This window comes from Ursus americanus, chromosome 2, assembly GCF_024610735.1.
Source record: "Ursus americanus isolate L20-20 chromosome 2, mUrsAme1.1.p, whole genome shotgun sequence".
Lineage (NCBI taxonomy): Eukaryota > Metazoa > Chordata > Mammalia > Carnivora > Ursidae > Ursus > Ursus americanus.
Genome location: NC_142128.1, coordinates 99,682,142 through 99,700,183, shown reverse-complemented (window position 1 = coordinate 99,700,183; position 18,042 = coordinate 99,682,142). Strand labels below are relative to the sequence as shown.

General features: G+C 43.8%; 1 protein-coding gene across 1 annotated transcript in view; it reads right to left on the bottom strand.

The window, feature by feature from the left end:
* Positions 1 to 18,042, bottom strand: part of DNAH14 (dynein axonemal heavy chain 14) — a 300,961-nt gene that overhangs the window by 104,489 nt on the left and 178,430 nt on the right. The window contains exons 43-53 of the mRNA XM_087859257.1: positions 17,787 to 17,903; positions 15,443 to 15,601; positions 14,247 to 14,379; positions 12,814 to 12,875; positions 10,325 to 10,509; positions 9,043 to 9,171; positions 7,654 to 7,791; positions 6,371 to 6,538; positions 5,066 to 5,236; positions 1,997 to 2,164; positions 1,176 to 1,268 (exon numbers count right to left, since the gene is read on the bottom strand). Coding sequence (XP_087715383.1) covers positions 1,176 to 1,268; positions 1,997 to 2,164; positions 5,066 to 5,236; positions 6,371 to 6,538; positions 7,654 to 7,791; positions 9,043 to 9,171; positions 10,325 to 10,509; positions 12,814 to 12,875; positions 14,247 to 14,379; positions 15,443 to 15,601; positions 17,787 to 17,903 — 1,523 coding nt within the window. The remainder of the gene's footprint in view (positions 1 to 1,175; positions 1,269 to 1,996; positions 2,165 to 5,065; positions 5,237 to 6,370; positions 6,539 to 7,653; positions 7,792 to 9,042; positions 9,172 to 10,324; positions 10,510 to 12,813; positions 12,876 to 14,246; positions 14,380 to 15,442; positions 15,602 to 17,786; positions 17,904 to 18,042) is intronic.

The following is an 18,042-nucleotide window of genomic DNA, read 5'->3' as shown; positions in this document are numbered from 1 at the left end:
TGGTAAAAAAACCGAACAGAGTATGTACCATTTGGGAGTTAAAAAATAACCTGTTATTAACTGAAATAGACAAAACCATAGATCTTACAGAGCTTGTGTGCTAAATGTGGAGACTGATAATAAAAAAATGAAAAATTAAATATATAAGATCAGATAATGCAAAGGTCTAGGGAGAAAAAGCAGAATAAAGGGACAGAGTGACAGGAGCTGAGGGGAGGGGAGAGCCTGCTATTTTAGATAGGGGAGGAAGGAGTCCTGGGCGGTGGCAGTGCCTCAGGTAGCGTGGTGGCAATCCAGATGCGTACAAGTGTGCAGACTTGAAATGTATTTTGGAAGTTGCATTGCCAGTACTGATGGACTGAAGGTGTGGTGTGACAGAAAAGTGTCCAGGTGAGGGGTTCCTGGGTTTCTGGCTAGAGCGGTAGGTCTCCATTTATGAGAAGGGCAAGCTTAGTAAAGGAATAGTTTTCAGTGGTGGGAATATTTGCTTTTGTATTTTTGCCTTAATTCTCTTTTTAGTTTTTAATTCCTTTTAATTAGTCTTAATATGTGTCGGTTTAAATACAGCTCTAGTAGTTCTGCATGTAAAACAAGTCCTTTTGGGAAAAAATGATGTGAATAAAATAACTAGATATAAACAAAAGTATAAAATATATAAATAATAGGCATAAACAATAGCTTAAATATTCATAAATACTGTGATTCCTATAATTGGCTGTATGTGTTGGATTTTATTTAGCCTTCTGAAAGCTTTTCTCTATTCAAGTTATTTGGGGATTTTCCAAGAATTTAACTCCCACTTGTTTTCATGAGAAACAGAACTTTGTGCAAAGACTCATGTTTCTAATCAATATTCCAGGAAATGTACTATTTTCAAGGTCAAGATCCACCTGCACAGACACTACATTCGTGCTGAGGATATGGAGAGACGCTGCCAGCTCCGTCACTTCTAGTCACATCAAATGCTTTCCCAAAACAAGCATTTTAACATGCTGATAAATTTCTTATGCAAACTCCAGAGAGGAAGACCACATTGTTGTGGGACTCAGTGGCTGCAAGCTTTCACAAACATAAAGTCTGCATAAATAAAACTTTTGTAAGCCAGGTAGATTTTATCAGATTTCCCCAACTGTTATTTTGAAACTTAAAGGTATTTGAACAATTTAAATTTTTACCAGTAACATATGACTCCCAGGCTGCCGAAGGACCCTCGCAGCTCTTGCGATGTGTTCTATGGCTTCCTTGAATAACACCATGGGATGAAAAATCTAGCAGAGGAAATGGGACAAATAAACTCCTTACAGGCATAGAAAAATCAAACGTTCACTGCAGTTTACATGCAAGGATTCGGGAACGAGAGTGACAATTTCGTAATCCAGCAACCTAGACCCAGTAAACGGGTTCATATTTATGAAAAATAAATTTGCATAACAAGGACTGTCCCTATGCCAGTACTGCTGTGAGCAGACTGGGGGAGTCACAGGCTCGAGAGAAGAGAAGGAAGAGGAGAACAACAGCATCGGGGCTGTTCTGCTGCTGCTGTCTTGGGGTGGGACTCGTGGTGAGAGAAGAGTCCCAGGAGATGGGGTGAGGAATCTGTGATTCTGTCGGGGCCTCTGGTCCGACACCTGTCTGTCCACGACAGCAGTGACAGGGGTGCTGCTCCTTGCTGCTGGTCTGGACACACAGAGTGAGAGGGAGAGGGAGAATCCCACGCAGACTCCCTGCTGAGCACAGAGCCGGATGTACAACCCTGAGATCATGACCTGAGCTGAAACCAGGAGTCGGACACTCAGCTGACTGAGCAACCCAGGTGCCCCTCCTTCTTATACACACACGTCTTGAAAATATCTGCTGTGAAATAAATATACCCATCTATGTGCGTTTGCGTGTATATAAGTGACCTGTGTGTACACACGTGCGCACACACACACACATGTGCACACACACACACACGGCACTCCTCAGACTCTACGCAGCGCGTGTCTGTACGTACCTCCAAAGACGTGGAGCTCAGCTTCATTTGGAATTCATTCAGTACATTGGCAAGTTTATTATAGTCATTGGTATTCCGATAGATCTTTTTCCTATGAGGCTTGTTTATATCCAAGAAATCCACAAATACAACTGAGTCGTTCATCAGTTTTTCTTTGGTCCATTGAATCTATTGTAAGATAATCATTTAATAGTACCTGTTAATAGCCAAGTTCCACTCATTATCAAAACTAACGTAATAGACTGTATCAGAGACGCTCTTGGCGCAACAGATGTAGGTAAGCCTTGGGGGCTCTTCGCCTTTTGTGTGCTCTGGACCCCCTGTTGGCAGTGAAACCTACGGACCCTTTCTCAGGATGGTATTTTAAAATGCATATACTATAAACAAAAGGGCTGCAAAGGAGACCAAATATACTGCCATTGCGTTCTACCAGAAGCATGCGGCACCTACACCGGGCCCGCGCCTTCCGTGTAGGTCTCAGCGACACTCCCCCCGCCCCTGACCTGGTGTCTGGCACCAGAAATTCCTAGCAGGCCCGGGAGATAAGGTTGGGGGGCAGGATAACGTGATGGGTAAAAGGATATCTGGAGTCCGCTATCCTGGGTTTGGATGACTCCACCACTTAACTAGCTGTGTAACCTGGGGCAAGTTCTTAACCCCACTCTGCCTCAGTTTCTTCATGTGTACACTGAGGATAACAACAGGACCTCCATCGCAGAGGCGTTACAGAGATTAAGATGAGCAACGGTATAGAAAGCTCTGGAAACAGTGTCTGGCACGTTGTAAGTGCGACTGTTATTAGTGTTATCACATTTGATTTTTTTAAAATGAAAATAAGCCAGCCCCCCAACTGATTAAACGATACCATATAAACCCAAATTCTCAGAGAACTACTTTATATCCTATGTCCTTAAGGAAGATGGGGTCAGTATGTCTTTAATCTGGGGTCTTGTAGTGGTTCCTGGTGTCCGTCCACAGAGCAAGCCGTGCGTCCCTGAAGCACGTGCGAGCTCTCGTCCTACCGCCTCTACACCCACTGCTCGATCAGTCTGGCGAAGTCCGAAACCTGGGCTGCAGCTGCCGTTTGCAGGAGGGAGTGTGCGAACTTCCCTGCGGCACAAATGAGCTCTCTTCTGTTATTTTAGCAAAGTCTCTCCCTCCCTCCTTCCCTTCCTCCCAGTTATCTTTACCAAGCACCAACTGAGAGGAAGGGAGGATGCTGAATCCTGGTGATTTAGGTAAAGGTAAAATCAATGACTTTGTTTTCACGGAACCCATAGGTTAGAGAGAGAAATAAGTAATGACATTACAGTAAGTTCTAGAATAGGAAAAGTCCACAGTCCCGGGAGAAAGAAGGGACACTGAAACTGGAAAGGGTGCGGTATTGGCCAGAACATTCAGTTGACGAGGAAGCGGGAGCTGAATCTGGAAGGACGGCCAGAGGGGACCCAGAGGTGTTGAGGCAGAGGCAGGAGAGACGCCGCCACGTTCCGGCTAGGACGTGGGGCTGATGTGCCGAGGTTTCCGGTGCGGACGCAGGCTGGGACGGTACCGCCCGTCACCGAGGTGGGCAACATCAGGCCAGGGCACCGGGAGGGGCAGAGGGCGCAGCGGGCAGACCGGGATTGGTTCTGCAAGTGGTTCTGCGTGTCGAGCACGAAGCACCCCGAACACCATGAGCCAGACTTAAAAGACAAACCGAGGTCTCACTTTAGAGTTCAGGTTCTTTCTGCCAAACCACCTGTCTGTGTCTGAAATGTAGACATAAGGTCCAGTTCTTCCCCACAGCTTACATTTATCGAGCGCTTACTGTATGTCAGAAACTGTCCTAAACACAAATGAGTGCTGCTGATTCTCAGCACAGCCTTCGAGGTGGGCACAGCTGCTACCCCAGCTTCAGAGATGAGGGAACAGAGACACAGGGGTCCCTGCCGGGGCCCCACAGCTGCTCAGGGGTGGGGTTGGGCTTGGGAGGTGGGCAGGGTCCACATGGGCAGCCTCTATATTCGAGTGCTTCTCAGGCTGCCGGGGAAGAAGAGTGGGGACAGTACACAAGTGGGCTGGGGAGTCTAGTCTCTGAGCAGAGGAAAAGTAGGGACGAGAGGAGTCCGAAGCATCACGGAAGAGCAGCTCCGAGGACACTGGGCCAGGTCTGAGGGACTCCACGAGCGAGCGGGAAAAGGATGAGCCCTGCAAGCTCAACGGAGATGGGAGGGTAGCGGCTGGGCGCCGGCATGAACAGTCACATCAAGGAGGATCTGCGCTGAAGAGCAGAGAGCTTGGACTGAAAGGAAATACTGATGGGAGGGTCTAGAAAGTACTTTTTAAAAGCTGTCTGGATTTGTGACTAGTCTTATACATACATATGTACACGTACACAGTACACGTATACATACGCACGAACACACATCCACATGTATGTGTATGCGCTGTGTTCTGAATTTATGTGCATGTCTGCATTTCTAGGTATAAGGTTCATACCCCAAAGTCTTTTTTTTTTTTTTTTTTTTTTTTTACTGTTGTGAATTCGTTACATATCCTGGGCTTCTATGAACAGGGTGAGAGAAAGCAGCGCCATCAAAGACGACAAAAGGAAGGAGGAGTCATCCTGGAAGGAATTCCGAAGGACCGCCCCACCCCCAATTCTCTTGAGCTCACACCGCCGGCCTCATAAAGGCGCTGAGCTCGTCCCTCTGCTTCCCCACCACCCTGTGGGGCGGCTCAGTCTCCTGTACGGCTCTCCTTCCTTCTGGACCTGGAGCCCAGGGGCACCTGGAGGCCAAAGTTCAAGGGGCTGGAGCAACGGAGATGGAGCACTTCGGCCAGTCCTGGAGAAACGGGAGCCGTGTCAGGGCTTGTGAAGGCCAAACGCACGAGCAAAGGCATCAAGACTTGATCATTTCCATCATATCAAATCTATGCTCATTTAGACATTATCAAGTGGAAAATGGGATTGTTAATAATATTAATAATGTTGTTATTAATATTATAGAAATGGCTGAGGACTTTTAGAAAACACCATTTTTGCCCAAAATACCATTTAAAATAATTTTTAAAATATAAGCTTACCTGAAAATAATTTTCAATTTCCTTTGAGAGAAGTTGATAGAAAAGCCCTTTTTCAGTATATTCAATTAGGCGATCGTGAAACACACGGGTGGCTTCATGAGCAAAGAACAGAGCCGCCATCTCTCTGGACTTAATGACGACCTTCTCAGCTTGCAGCAATCCCAGGAGAAGCTATTAGGGATTGAAACATAACTTTTTTTTTTAACATTAGCAGGTAGTATGTGAAGTAGAGGCTCAATTTTTGCAGGTTTACCAACGATTCCATAAAAATAGAAGCCATCATCTGAGGTAAGAATTGTCCATTTCTCCAAGTGATAAACTTGATTTTGAAATGAGATGGGCAGGTCATAACTCGGGGAAAACTGGCATGGCATCCCCCCCTGGAGGGAGAGGGGCTAAGAACCCCTCGGCTGGGCCTAGTGGAGGCCTCGCCCGCACGGGAAGCATGGGTCCTGACTATGCGGGTGGTGATCGGGACATGCTTCTTCGTGCTGACATGTTCTAAGATTAAAAGAACTTATAACCCATTTCAAACATGATATGCACTATTTTGGACCACAGGCCCATGGCAAGGAGAGAAAGACTGAATTCAAAAATTGTTTTTCTTGGGATGCCTGGGTGGCTCAGTCGGTGAAGCGTCTGCCTTCGGCTCAGGTCATGATCCCAAGGTCCTGGGATCGAGTCCTGCATGGGGCTCCCTGCTCAGTGGGGAGCCTGCTTCTCCCTCTACGTGCTGCTCCCCCTGCTTGTGGTCTCTCCCTCTCTCTCTGACACATTAATAAATAAAATCTTTGGGGAAAAAACCCAAAAACGGTTTTTCTTAATGTTTTAATTCTGAAAATTATTTGATCAAGGCTAATGACTAAGTCAGCACAGTTGGCAACAGTTCCTGCTGTAAAAAACAAGACTCGTGGGAAATGCAAGCATATTTATGAAATGCATACAGGCTTTCATTTTCTGAGAGCTGCAATAATATCTCAGAAATAAAGCAAAACCAAAAGCCATGTAATATCCTTGCCACTGCTTTCCCTGCTGAGAATCTGAGCCTAACAGTCTGAGTGGCTTTCGTCACTGAATTCTCTGCAGGGAATTATTTTAATGATTCTTTTTTAAATGGCTCATGGGATAACCTGCTAATAAACAGCAAAACTAATCAACTTGGATTTCTTCTTCCCCCCCTTCTCTAACAACTGAATGTTGACAGTGGAGAAATGGGGACAGAGAGAGAGAGAGTCAATTCAGTAAAATTACATTTCTTCAACTTACAATTTAAAGTTAAGCTAGAGAATGAATTTTAAGACACACCTTAAACATATCTCGAAGATTGAACAGGTAATGGCATTTCGCTGGGGTTGGCAACATATTCTGACATACTTGATAGTAGAGAGCGAGAGAACAAGATATTATCTGATCCTTACTTTTCTGAACGTCAGATGTGAAGTTATTGATGGAGAAATACATTCCCAAATGAGCCTTTAAAAAGAAATTTTATAGTCAGCCCAAAAGTTTAAGCAGTTTCTTCCTACTTAATCCCTACTAAGGAGGAGATGTGTGTACTATCATGGAGGATTAATGACATTTAAAATGTTAGTAATTAGAACCCACTTTAAACCAAACAGACTAATACAAAGACACTGTGAGTGTCGCAAACCGGGGAAAATTCTCCTTGTCCAAGTTTGGTGAATGACCTAGAGGCACGTGCTGCTGCTCTCTGGGGACCATTCATGCCCCACCTCTGTGTATAGCAGGACTGCTGGCAATTCTCCCGCCCCCTTGCCCCCAGGAGAGGTTACCAGATGGAATACAAAGTGACAGAACTATTGTCTCATTTTGGGTTGGTGTATGTATAGATAAATTCTTCTACATTAGGATTTTTTTAAGGTGTGGGTTTTTGATCATGTGCAGAATTACCAAGGGCTTTTTGAAAGACAGATTTAAAAAACTGATCTTTAAATTTTATATTATAAAGAAGGAAAACACATGATTAGCTTTGAAGAAATCAGTAATCCTGCATAAGATTTTTTTCTTTCTTTCTTTTTTTTTAAGTAGGCCCCAGCACGGGGCTTGAATGCACGACCCTGAGATCAATACCTGAGCTAAGAGCCGGATGCTTAACTGACTGAGCCGCCCACGTGCCCCTCAAATTTATTTTTCTAATCAAACTAGATTTCAAATTGAGCCATTTTTCTAATAAGATATTTCAGATTCTTTTTCTTATTTTGTATTCTATAAAGAAACAAAGAAAACAAACCAAGATAGCAAAACCCCAGGCGAGCTTGTTAATAACGCAGACTCCCGAGCTCCATCCCAGATATGCTGGATCAGGATCTTTGAGAACGAAGCCGTACGAGCCACAGGTTACACATGCAATAAACGTGTGCCACATGTATTTCTAATGCGCACTGACTTACGCTGCGGTTATTCAGACACACATTACAACCACAGGCCGGAAAGTGGAGGGAGGGGGAACAAAACCCATCCCCCTGAGGGAATTTTCTTTCAGTATCAGTGGTTTCAAGTTCTCAAGGTTTCTCTCATACCAGGGAATTAAACTTCTTGTTCAGTAGAAAACGAACTGGACGCACTACCTGGAAAATGGCCTGCAAGGCGCTCTGCGGAGGGTGCGGCAGCACCAGGATGGTAAAGTGTTTGAGGAGACGCGGGCTGATGTGCCTCCTGACTGCTGCAGGGACGCAGGCTGCCACTAGAGAAAGATCTTGAATGTTCTGCAGGAAGAGTGAAAAGGACGGGTACACGCATCTGTAGAAAGTGAAATATCACCCATTTCCCAGCCCCCAATGAACAGATTTCAATGTTTAGACGAAAAGATGATTTACTGCGAAAACAAAAACTTGGACAGTAATAGAAATTGATCTTCTTGGAAGTAACCAAAATCCTCAAATGCAATTTCAAGACATGTTCCTTCTAGGAGGCTTTATAAATGTCATCAAGCAACAGCCTGTCTTTGGAAAAGCAATTATTGGACACTGAGCAGCACGCTGAGGCGAGCGGAGGACTCTGGCGATGAGGGAGGACTCTGGCGATGAGGGAGGGCTCAGAAGCATGGGAGTGAGTCTCCAGGAAAGCCAGAGTTGCGCGGGTCACAGCCTGTGGACACTGTACCTTCAGAACGCTGCAGGGCTGGCCTCGGTCCTGCAAACCGACTCACAGACTCATGGTGGGCTTTGTAACAGGCCCAGGCCCCGGCCCCGGCCACAGGAAGCCCACAAGAGGCCAGCCTCAGCACTTCTTGTCCTTTGTCCTTGTCTCCTGGATATCCCCTGCCCGGGCTGCATCAGAATTCTTCTCCTGGCTGTAGGAAGACGGGTGGTTCAGACAGTCTGGGGTCTGAGCTGACACCATGCACCAGCCAGGGTGCTGTCCAGGATCCTTGGCCCAGGTTTGTCTGAGACGTGCAACTGTTTGTAATGCAACCATCTAATTTCACAAAGTCAACTTTACCAAGTAAGGAGACAAGTGCATTTGCTCTTTCAAAAACCGCAGCCACTCTGATTTGGTTCAATGCAACAAAAACAACGGCACAGGAACACCACCCTGGGAATCTGTAGGACTTTGCTACTGCATATCCCTGATCTGTGATTTTGCAAATAGAGACACAGAACAGGCTTATGCAGACAGTAAGGATGCATTTGAAGGGACATATTTTCACTAGCTTTTCTCCTATGTGAACTACTGCTACACTGAAAAATCTGATGAACTACTGATGTGATGAATAACGGTGAGCATTTATTTGACTCAGAAATGAAACCTAGAGGGCCATACTGGTAATTTTCACGCCAACAGCGAATCCTATGGAGCTGCGTGGAATGACAAGGACGCCATCAGCACGGTTCAAGTAGGGTTTCCGATGTGTTCTGTCTGTGTGACTAGAGTTCCTACATTTCTCCATTCACTCAACACTGCTATGAATATTTAATTCACTGTTAATGGGAACAAAACCTTCGTATACGCTGTACCTTCCAAACGTTCTTCTCAGTGTCGTACAGGCCTCCCATATCCAGCAACTGCCTGATTAATTCCAGGGGCGGCTGAGCTCCGTACATATCTGATTCTGGCACGTTCAGATCATCAATGAACAGTACAATCTTGAGCAAGACAAAAGGGTTTAAATCACTTAGTATTGCCTTTCCTTCAATTACAAATTAGGCATATTAATTACACTATGGTGTAAGAACAAAGTTGCGTGAAACAACACGCCTGTTTTTCTATTAAAAAGCAGCAGACCAAATTCCATTTTGAAGAGATGACTTTAGAAAACAGTAAGTTTTCAAAATAGCAGACTGCACTCAACAAGTCTGTTCTCTTAGCACTTTTCCCTGAGACTGTGGTTCCAGTTTCTCTTTCTCACAACAGGCCCGAAATGGAGTCCCTTACGGTAGGCCCCGTGCCACCCAACCCAGACTTAATGACAGTTTCGGCTCTCCCAGAAATGGAATCTTTTTTTTTTTTTTTTAAAGATTTATTTATTTATTTATTTATTTGACACAGAGAGACAGCCAGCGAGAGAGGGAACACAGCAGGGGGAGTGGGAGAGGAAGAAGCAGGCTCCCAGCGGAGGAGCCCGATGTGGGACTCGATCCCGGAACGCCAGGATCACGCCCTGAGCCGAAGGCAGACGCTTTAACGACTGCGCTACCCAGGCGCCCCCCAGAAATGGAATCTTAAACCAGTCCCTCAGCACTAGGGAGGTCCTTGGCCTGACATACCCTGCCATACCCAGGGGGAAAGTGACATTGTCACAATTAACACTCCTTTTGCCAGTATAATTCCCCCCCCAACCCCCTTCACCTGTAAAAGTCTTTCATCTTGTACAGCTCCTGGGAGCCCCTTTCTTTCTGCTAGTTGCATGCCTAGCAGACTCATGAATAATTGAGTAAAGCCAATAAATCCTTAAAATTTACTCAGTTGCATTTTGGTTTTTAACAGTCCCAAGTCACGGTCACAGGAAGAAAATGTGGTCAAATACACCATCACAAAACCAGGGGCATCTAACACCTTTTCTGTCCTATCTGGTCACGTTTACTTTAGATGCCAGGAGCGTCTTCTGGCTTTAGTAATTCTGAATCCGTGTAATTGATCAGTAGTATACCGATCGGTAGTTATAAAGTGCATTTTCTAGCTGTACAGGAGTATATGTGACACTTAGCTGATTCTCTGTTTATGATTATTAATTAAAACAAGTCACATTATGGCTTGAGTGGCAGAAGCAGATTAGTCAACGGGATGGGGGCATTTTACCCTGCTGTTCTTTGGTGCTCCAAGAGTATCTCTGGTTCTTCTCACTAATTTCTTCAGGATCATCTTCTTGGCTTTGGCAGCTGTGATACTGATGCTAAAATTTATTGTTGAGACTATAATTCCTTTCTTATCATTTTTCAATGAACTTTCATCAGTTCTGACCGCTGGCTTTTTAATAGGCTTCTCTGTTATGCCAAATATGGAAAGAAACACAAATTTAAAGTACTTTGAGAATATCTGTGATTTATTTTTAAGGTGTTAGGAAATATAAACATTATATACTTTTACTGTATTATTTACAAGAAATGGCTCTGAGGACAATTCAGTGAGAGCAGGAATACCAACTGTGAAATGTTTCCAATGATTTCCTTCCTTTGATGTGGTCTGCTGGGTCTCTGCAACCACAGCCAAATACAACAGTATGAAAGCTCAGAGAAATCTCTGCAGTTGAAGCACACCTGACACAGGTCCCTTTTTATGATCTGAAAGTATCTGGATGAACAAGATGGTATGTATCTACTGAGAGCACACAGGAGAGGCTGAAAAGCAACACCCACCTGCTCCACCAAAGGCATCAGACTTAGGACGCATCCCCTGAGAGCACCCTCCACAAGGGCCACTCGGGATGGTGCTACGGCAAATATAAAAGTAAAAACAAAACCAAAAACTCCTCTGGCAAGAATCTTGTGGCCAGGCTCCCTTCCCGATCTGCCCCCTTGTGGCAAGAATCTTGTGGCCAGGCTCCCTTCCCGATCTGCCCCCTTGTGGCAAGAATTTTGTGGCCAGGCTCCCTTCCCGATCTGCCCCCTTGTGGCAAGAATCTTGTGGCCAGGCTCCCTTCCCGATCTGCCCCCTTGTGGCAAGAATCTTGTGGCCAGGCTCCCTTCCCGATAGGTCTGGGGGCTGCCCATGCTTTTCCTCTTCAGAAATGGAGTGGCTTTCCTAGAAGAGAACATGGGCAGTAACCTCCTCAACATCGGCCACAGCAACTTCTTTCCAGACACGTCTCCAAAGGCAAGGGAAACAAAAGCAAAAATGAACTTTTGGGACTTCATCAAGATAAAAAGCTTCTGCACAGCAAAGGAAACAGTCAACAAAACTAAGAGGCAACCCACGGAATGGGAGAAGATATTTGCAAATGACATTATAGATAAAGGGCTAGTATCCAAGATTTATAAAGAACTTCTCAAACTCAACACCCAAAAAACAAATAATCAAGTCAAAAAATGGGCAGAAGACATGAGCAGACACTTCTCCAGAGAAGACATCCAAATGGCCAACAGATGCATGAAAAGATGCTCCACATCACTAGCCCTCAGGGAAACGCAGATCAGACCACACTGAGACACCACCTCACACCAGTCAGAATGGCTAATATTAACAAGGCAGGAAACAACAGATGTTGGAGAGGATGTGGAGAAAGGGGATCCCTCCTATATTGTTGGTGGGAATGCAAGTTGGTACAGCCACTCTGGAAAACAGTATGGAGGTTCCTCAAAGAGTTAAAAATAGAGCTACCCTATGACTCAGCAATTGCACTACTGGGTGTTTACCCTAAAGATACAGATGTAGTGAAAAGAAGGGGCACATGCACCCCAGTGTTCATAGCTGCAATGTCCATAGTAGCCAAACTGTGGAAGGGGCCGAGATGCCTTTCATCAGACGAATGGATAAAGAAGATGTGGTTCATGTATACAATGGAATATTCCTCAGCCATCAGAAAGGATGAATATCCACCATTTGCAATGACATGGATGGAACTGGAGGGGATTATGCTAAGTGAAATAAGTCAAGCAGAGAAAGATAATTATCATATGGTTTCACTCATATGTGGAATGTAAGGAATCGCATGGAGGATATTAGGGGAAGGAAGGGAAAAAGAAGGGGGAGAATCAGAGAGGGAGACGAACCATGAGAGACTATGGACTCTGGGACACAAACTGAGGGTTTCAGAGGGGAGGGGGGTGAGGGGATGGGTCAGCCTGGTGATGGCTACTAAGGAGGGCATGTATTGCAATGAGCACTAGGTGTTATATGCAAATGATGAATCATGGAATACTACAAATAAAAAAAAAAAAGAAAAAAGCAATGGAGTGGCTGCTCCCAGACCACTTGGCCCGCATTCCCCAGGAGGGGGCTCCGGAAGTGCCGCGTGTGCGGCCCGATCTGAGAACTCATATAGTGACTTCTCCCCTGCGTTACTCGGACAAGCATGAAGGAACAGGAGAGGCCGACGCTGCCTCCAGGTACTTCTAGACTTCATCCAAAGTTCCCCGGAGAAGCCGGAGAAGCCGCCTGCTGGGAAGCACTGCCATCACCAGCCCAGCTGTTGGGCAGGGCACGGCAGTCTGAGAGGGGCGTGGAGATCTTTCAGGATTCTCGATTTTAAACCATCAGTGGAAATCTGTTCATTCTGAGATACCAGACAAGCACGCGGCGACCTGCACATGGCTGAGCCAGGAAGGAGTTTCACACGACGTGATATGTACCTTGACTTCCAGTGGCTGTCTTGCGAGTTTCAGAAAGCAAGATGCTGATATTCTGCTTCAGGCTGTTGGAAGAAAAGATCCAAAATCAGCTTGCTTACCGTTGTAGCCGTATGAACAAAATATCATCGAAGTACCAGAGTGCGGTGGGTTGTACCTCGCTCTCCCACAAGGGAACAAATATTCTTTTTTCCTGTTTGCACTTTTACAGAGAAGATCATGCCACCCGTCACCATTAAGTTCAACACCACAGGCTCACTCTCAAAAACAAACTGCACAAATTCCTAGGGTGCCAGGCTACTGGTCTCCCCGATGGGCAGTAAGCCATTAACTCACTCATCCCTTTATAAAATGCACTTTCCCTTGCGGACCGCTCAGCAGAAGCCCCTTTCACCTTTAGTATAGCCTTGTCTTCAGGTGTTTCTTTGTAATATGATTTCTTGATTAAAATCCAGTTTAAATAGTGAACCTCCAGTAAGATTTCTTTTCTGGCATTTATTATTTATTATTATAATAATTCAGATAAGGAAGGATTCCTATGGTTTTAAATCTTTCAAAAATTCTTTCTCTGACTTTTTATGGCCTTGCTTAAGTGTAGTAGGATCCATCCCAAAATCATGCATGTAACATGCAGGTGACGGTGCTCTGGCTACCAGTGGCATCGGAAGGACAAGTGGGGGAATTCAAGATGTCTTAGGAAGACAGGACAGCCTTGACAAGTGCGGGCGGGAGACGGGCTGCGGCTGGGGAGGAATCCTACAGTGTTACTCTGGTCAAACAACAGTGTGCTTCTCTCATGTTTTAATTAGAATTAACTTTAAAAATTTGCACTTTTTATTTGCACGATTTAGAACTCTTTTTCTTTGCTTTTTTCCCCCCTCCCTTCAGGAAGAGACACAGAGAAGGGCAAAGTTCTTTGTAAAGAATGTTTTTTTGTTTTGTTTTGTTTTGTTTTGTTTTTTCAAGAAGGCTCCACACCCAGTGTGCTTGGAGCCCAACGGGGCGGGAACCCATGACCCTGAGATCAGAGCTGGGCTGAGATCAAGAGTCCCACGTTTAAAGAATATTTATTTTCTATTTGATAAGATGAAAATTCTAGGGCAAGAAAACCAATTATATGCAATACTTTTTTGGTATGTTTTAGGTGCATTTTTCCAGGAAGGAAAACAGCTTATAGCTTCATTTTGTTATGTAAGAAAAAGGAGATTTTAAATTATAAGTTATACGTAAAATAAACGTAAAAACTTCTCACATAAAGGAATTAATCTAGGTGTTAATACTTGGGAAAAGTACAGATTTTGTTCCTCTCTTGCCTTTGGAAGAATTCTGCATTTTAACGTTAACAGGTTTGCTTTTTAAAACAAGGCACATTTATATATCAAAGCAAACTTTTTTTTTTTACCAGACAAATCAAATTTAGCGTTTAAATATACAACCTTGATTTTTTAATTTCATTGAAGAGTAGGACTTCTCCTAAGATGGAGCCGTATTTCACATCCAGTGCTCCAGGGCCCTCCAACTTCTCCAGCATTTCATTAATGGCACTGGTTTTCCCAACAGCAGGGTCTCCTAAGGAAAAAAAAGACATTAGGTTACATTTATAGCCAAGGAAATGAAGAGATGCTAACACATTAAGATGAACCAATAACACTTTATTTGAAAATTACATGAAACATAGATTCTTTCCTCCCCTTTTTTAAAAACCATGGTTAAGATTGGGTAAAACCAGGGAGTAAATATGAAATCCTCTCAAATTTTTTACAGCTCTTACAAAAGGACCGATTCAGAGTTAACCATTATTTCTAACTGAATGCTCACGTACGCCTCTCACCAATCTTTTTGCTTACAGCACAGACGAGCTGCTACTGCTACACGAAATTCATTTCCCTGAAAACTTTGGCCGACACAATCTGGGAGAGAGGTTTGATGACAAACTTCTGCAGCAGAACAGGGTCATGACTTTACAATTCCGTGGATATTAAGAGTAAGAATTTTCTCAGGCCAAACTGGAGGCAAGGAATGGACTGTCTGAGAGTTCCAGCCTCATTTGCCTCAATACTTTCTGTTTGGAACTCGGGGAGCAACACGACGGCCTCTGGTGATGGACAACACAGCGTAGGGGGCTAGAAGAGGTAAAATAAATGTTACAGGAGAGGTGGGGCTGTATTGAATTAGTCATGTGGTAACCTTAAAGGATGGAAACATCTGAACGTCAGGTTGAGGAATTACGTGTATAATTTTTTAAAAAAAATCAGGCAGTTTCTTTCAATGTTTTCCTTGTATGTAGTTATGTGAGTACATTTAATTAGACCAATCGATGTTCCTACCATTAGGGACCCTCTAAGGCCATCAGCCCACAGGCTGTGGAGGCCATGCATGCGTTGACGCTATGGTTCTACTTCTGGAATTTGTCTTGGAAGGACCAGAAGGAAGGATAAAGAGTTATAACGGCCTCTACTGGCAAACGTAGGGAAAGGGGCATTCATATACTGTTAGTAAGAATATAGATTGATATGGTGTCTAAAGCTTTTCAGGGCGTATTTTTTCCCCAGTTATAAAGTAAAATGTTTAGACTAAATAATTACTAATCCTGTTCCTAACTCTGAAATTCTCCTTCTTTAAATCTAAATACCTGTGAGAAGTACAGGGCAGAAATTCTTTAAAAGAAGGCTTATGAGGAAGGAAAGGGACACCGTGTCTCTGGTGGCAATATGACTGATGTTCTCTCCATATTCTGTTATCTTCAAGAGGTTTTCACTCGATCCTTCAGGGTCCACTAGTATTGGCGTTCCTAAGGTAAAGTTAAAAAGTTTCAAATGACCTATAGATAAACGTTAATCTTTTAGGTACTAAATACTTTCTGGAGAAGTCTGCACAGTGTAGAACAATGTCAGCAGACGCACAGAAGCCAAAACGGACGCCAGTGCCTGGGGGTCTCTGCTGATCTCAGCAGCTGTTCCTTCCACCCCCACTCAGGCGGTGAACTACCCCCATCCCTCCGACTGTCCACCACCTGCAGGCAATGCCCCTTCCCCTCCTCCTTCCCTCCAGTGAAAGGAAGAAAGCAGCTCTGCTGCCAAAGCTCCTGCCGTCGTAGAAGAACTTCCCTTCCCAGGTAAGGCTTCTCCCCCATTATCTGTCTCTTGTTCCTGTTGAAACTTTCCCATGAACGAACACTTATGTACTAGTATCTCTGTCTTGTTATTGGTTGAACCATGGGAAACTGACATTCATTTAGTAAAAACCAGTTGAACATGGGAAATTTTATATGAAATAAAACACGCACACACACACACACACACCCCCAAACGAAACCATATCCGTCTTGATTCCACAGCTTCCTACAAACACCACCCCCACTCTTTCCACCATCATGCAGCCAAACCTCTCGGAAGGGCTCCACACAACAGAGACCTCACTTGCTCATCTTGTAGTCGCTTTTCTAACGTTGGCCATCGACTGGCCCACACGCTCACAGGGCGCACGATTCTGAAGCACATGAAAGTGTGTGGTCAATAGTCTCTCACTCCTGTATCCTAGAGACTAGTTCCCATCCTGTGTATGCTGGTCAGCACTTCAAAAAACTGAGTACATTTTAGAGGTGAATGTCTCATAGATTTCTTCCAGTGTCCCAGCAACGGATATTTACGGTGTTTCCAGTCTTTTGCTGAGTGTACAGAATACACCCACATCATCCTGCACACGGCCTGTCACAGGCGGAGCTGCTGGGTCCGTATAAATTGGCATAGGATGTATAATTTCGATACACACTGACAAGCTGCCTTCCAGTGTTTTCATTCCAAAGCACCTCACATCATTAATGGTATTTCTGAGAATCTTCCTGGAGTCTTACATGAACAAAATGTGGGGGTTTTGTTATGGTTTGTTTCTGGTGCCAGAGACTGGTCTGATTGACTTCGGATAGTCTCAAACGAAGACGGTACTGGGATGTTTCGACATTTAGATTCCTGTCATAGGTTGGCTTTGAAAGCTTGGGAGGGGTTTAATTTCTTCTAGGCTTGTGGCCTACAATGAGGATAAGGTGGGACCAGAGGAAGTGGTATCTTGGATTTAGTTTCCCATAGGAATGGTAAACTACGATACTGAGTTCCATGCATTCAGTTGTGTTTTTGGACGTAGTAGTAAAAGCTAAGGATAAAAATAACCAATATAGCACTAACATATGATACACAACTCAGATGTTTTAAATAAATATAATCACCCACTAACACCTACTGTGACAAATATTACACAATAGAAAGTTTGTACAAATTAATTCAAAATTAGAACTTTCTGGATGCTTGGCAACTATGATATCTCTGGTTGTTTTCTGCCAGAAAGTCTGATAACCAAACTTTGAAATACACTGATAAGAGAAACCTGACCTCAAAGAAATTCAACTCAATTTGCATTTATTGAATTTCTTATATTTGCAAGAACGCTAAATGAAGCTTGGTCATTAAGTTCCTGCCTCAAACTTCAACTGAGCTCTCGTGGTACAACAATCTTCTGTATCTTTGTTTTCTGTAAGTATGCAGAAGATTGAGAAAAAGAACAATGAACAATGAAGCATTTATGGATATTTGTGAAGGTATGATTATTCTTTTCTAATTGGCTCTTTTAAAATCAAGTGTAGTTCTTACATATATGCTTTTCCTATTTTATGAGGTCCTCTCCCTTTTTTGCTTTCAATAACCACAGCTAATTAAAATACTAAATATTTCCACTAGTAAGACTTTCAATGACCTATAGTTTTACAATGCACACCTGACTCAATCATATAGAATCCAGTTTCTCAGAAAGCAATACTCAGTGGATATTGTCTTAAAGGCCTGCTTTGTAAACATAGATCTAAGCTGATTCTGCCCAACTTGGAACAGATCAGTCTCCAAAGTTGCTGAGGTAACTATTTTTATATCTAAAGTAGTCCCAACATTTTAGAGAAGTTAGAGTATGATTCTTGTAATTCTTCTTACCTTTTTGAATTAGTGTCTGAATACTAGGAAGTAATTCTGACCATGGTATGAATTCGCATTGCTGTAAATCCACAAAATAGCCAAAGATGGAACGTTTACCAGTTGGTAGGTTGACGCCTACATGTGAAAATGACAAATCAATCAATCCAAGTAAGAAAGGTTCATTTATGGAATGCTTCATTGATGATATGATCTCTATGTGAAAAATCTGATTGTTGAATCAGAAATAGTAACTATTCACCAAGGGTATATCCAA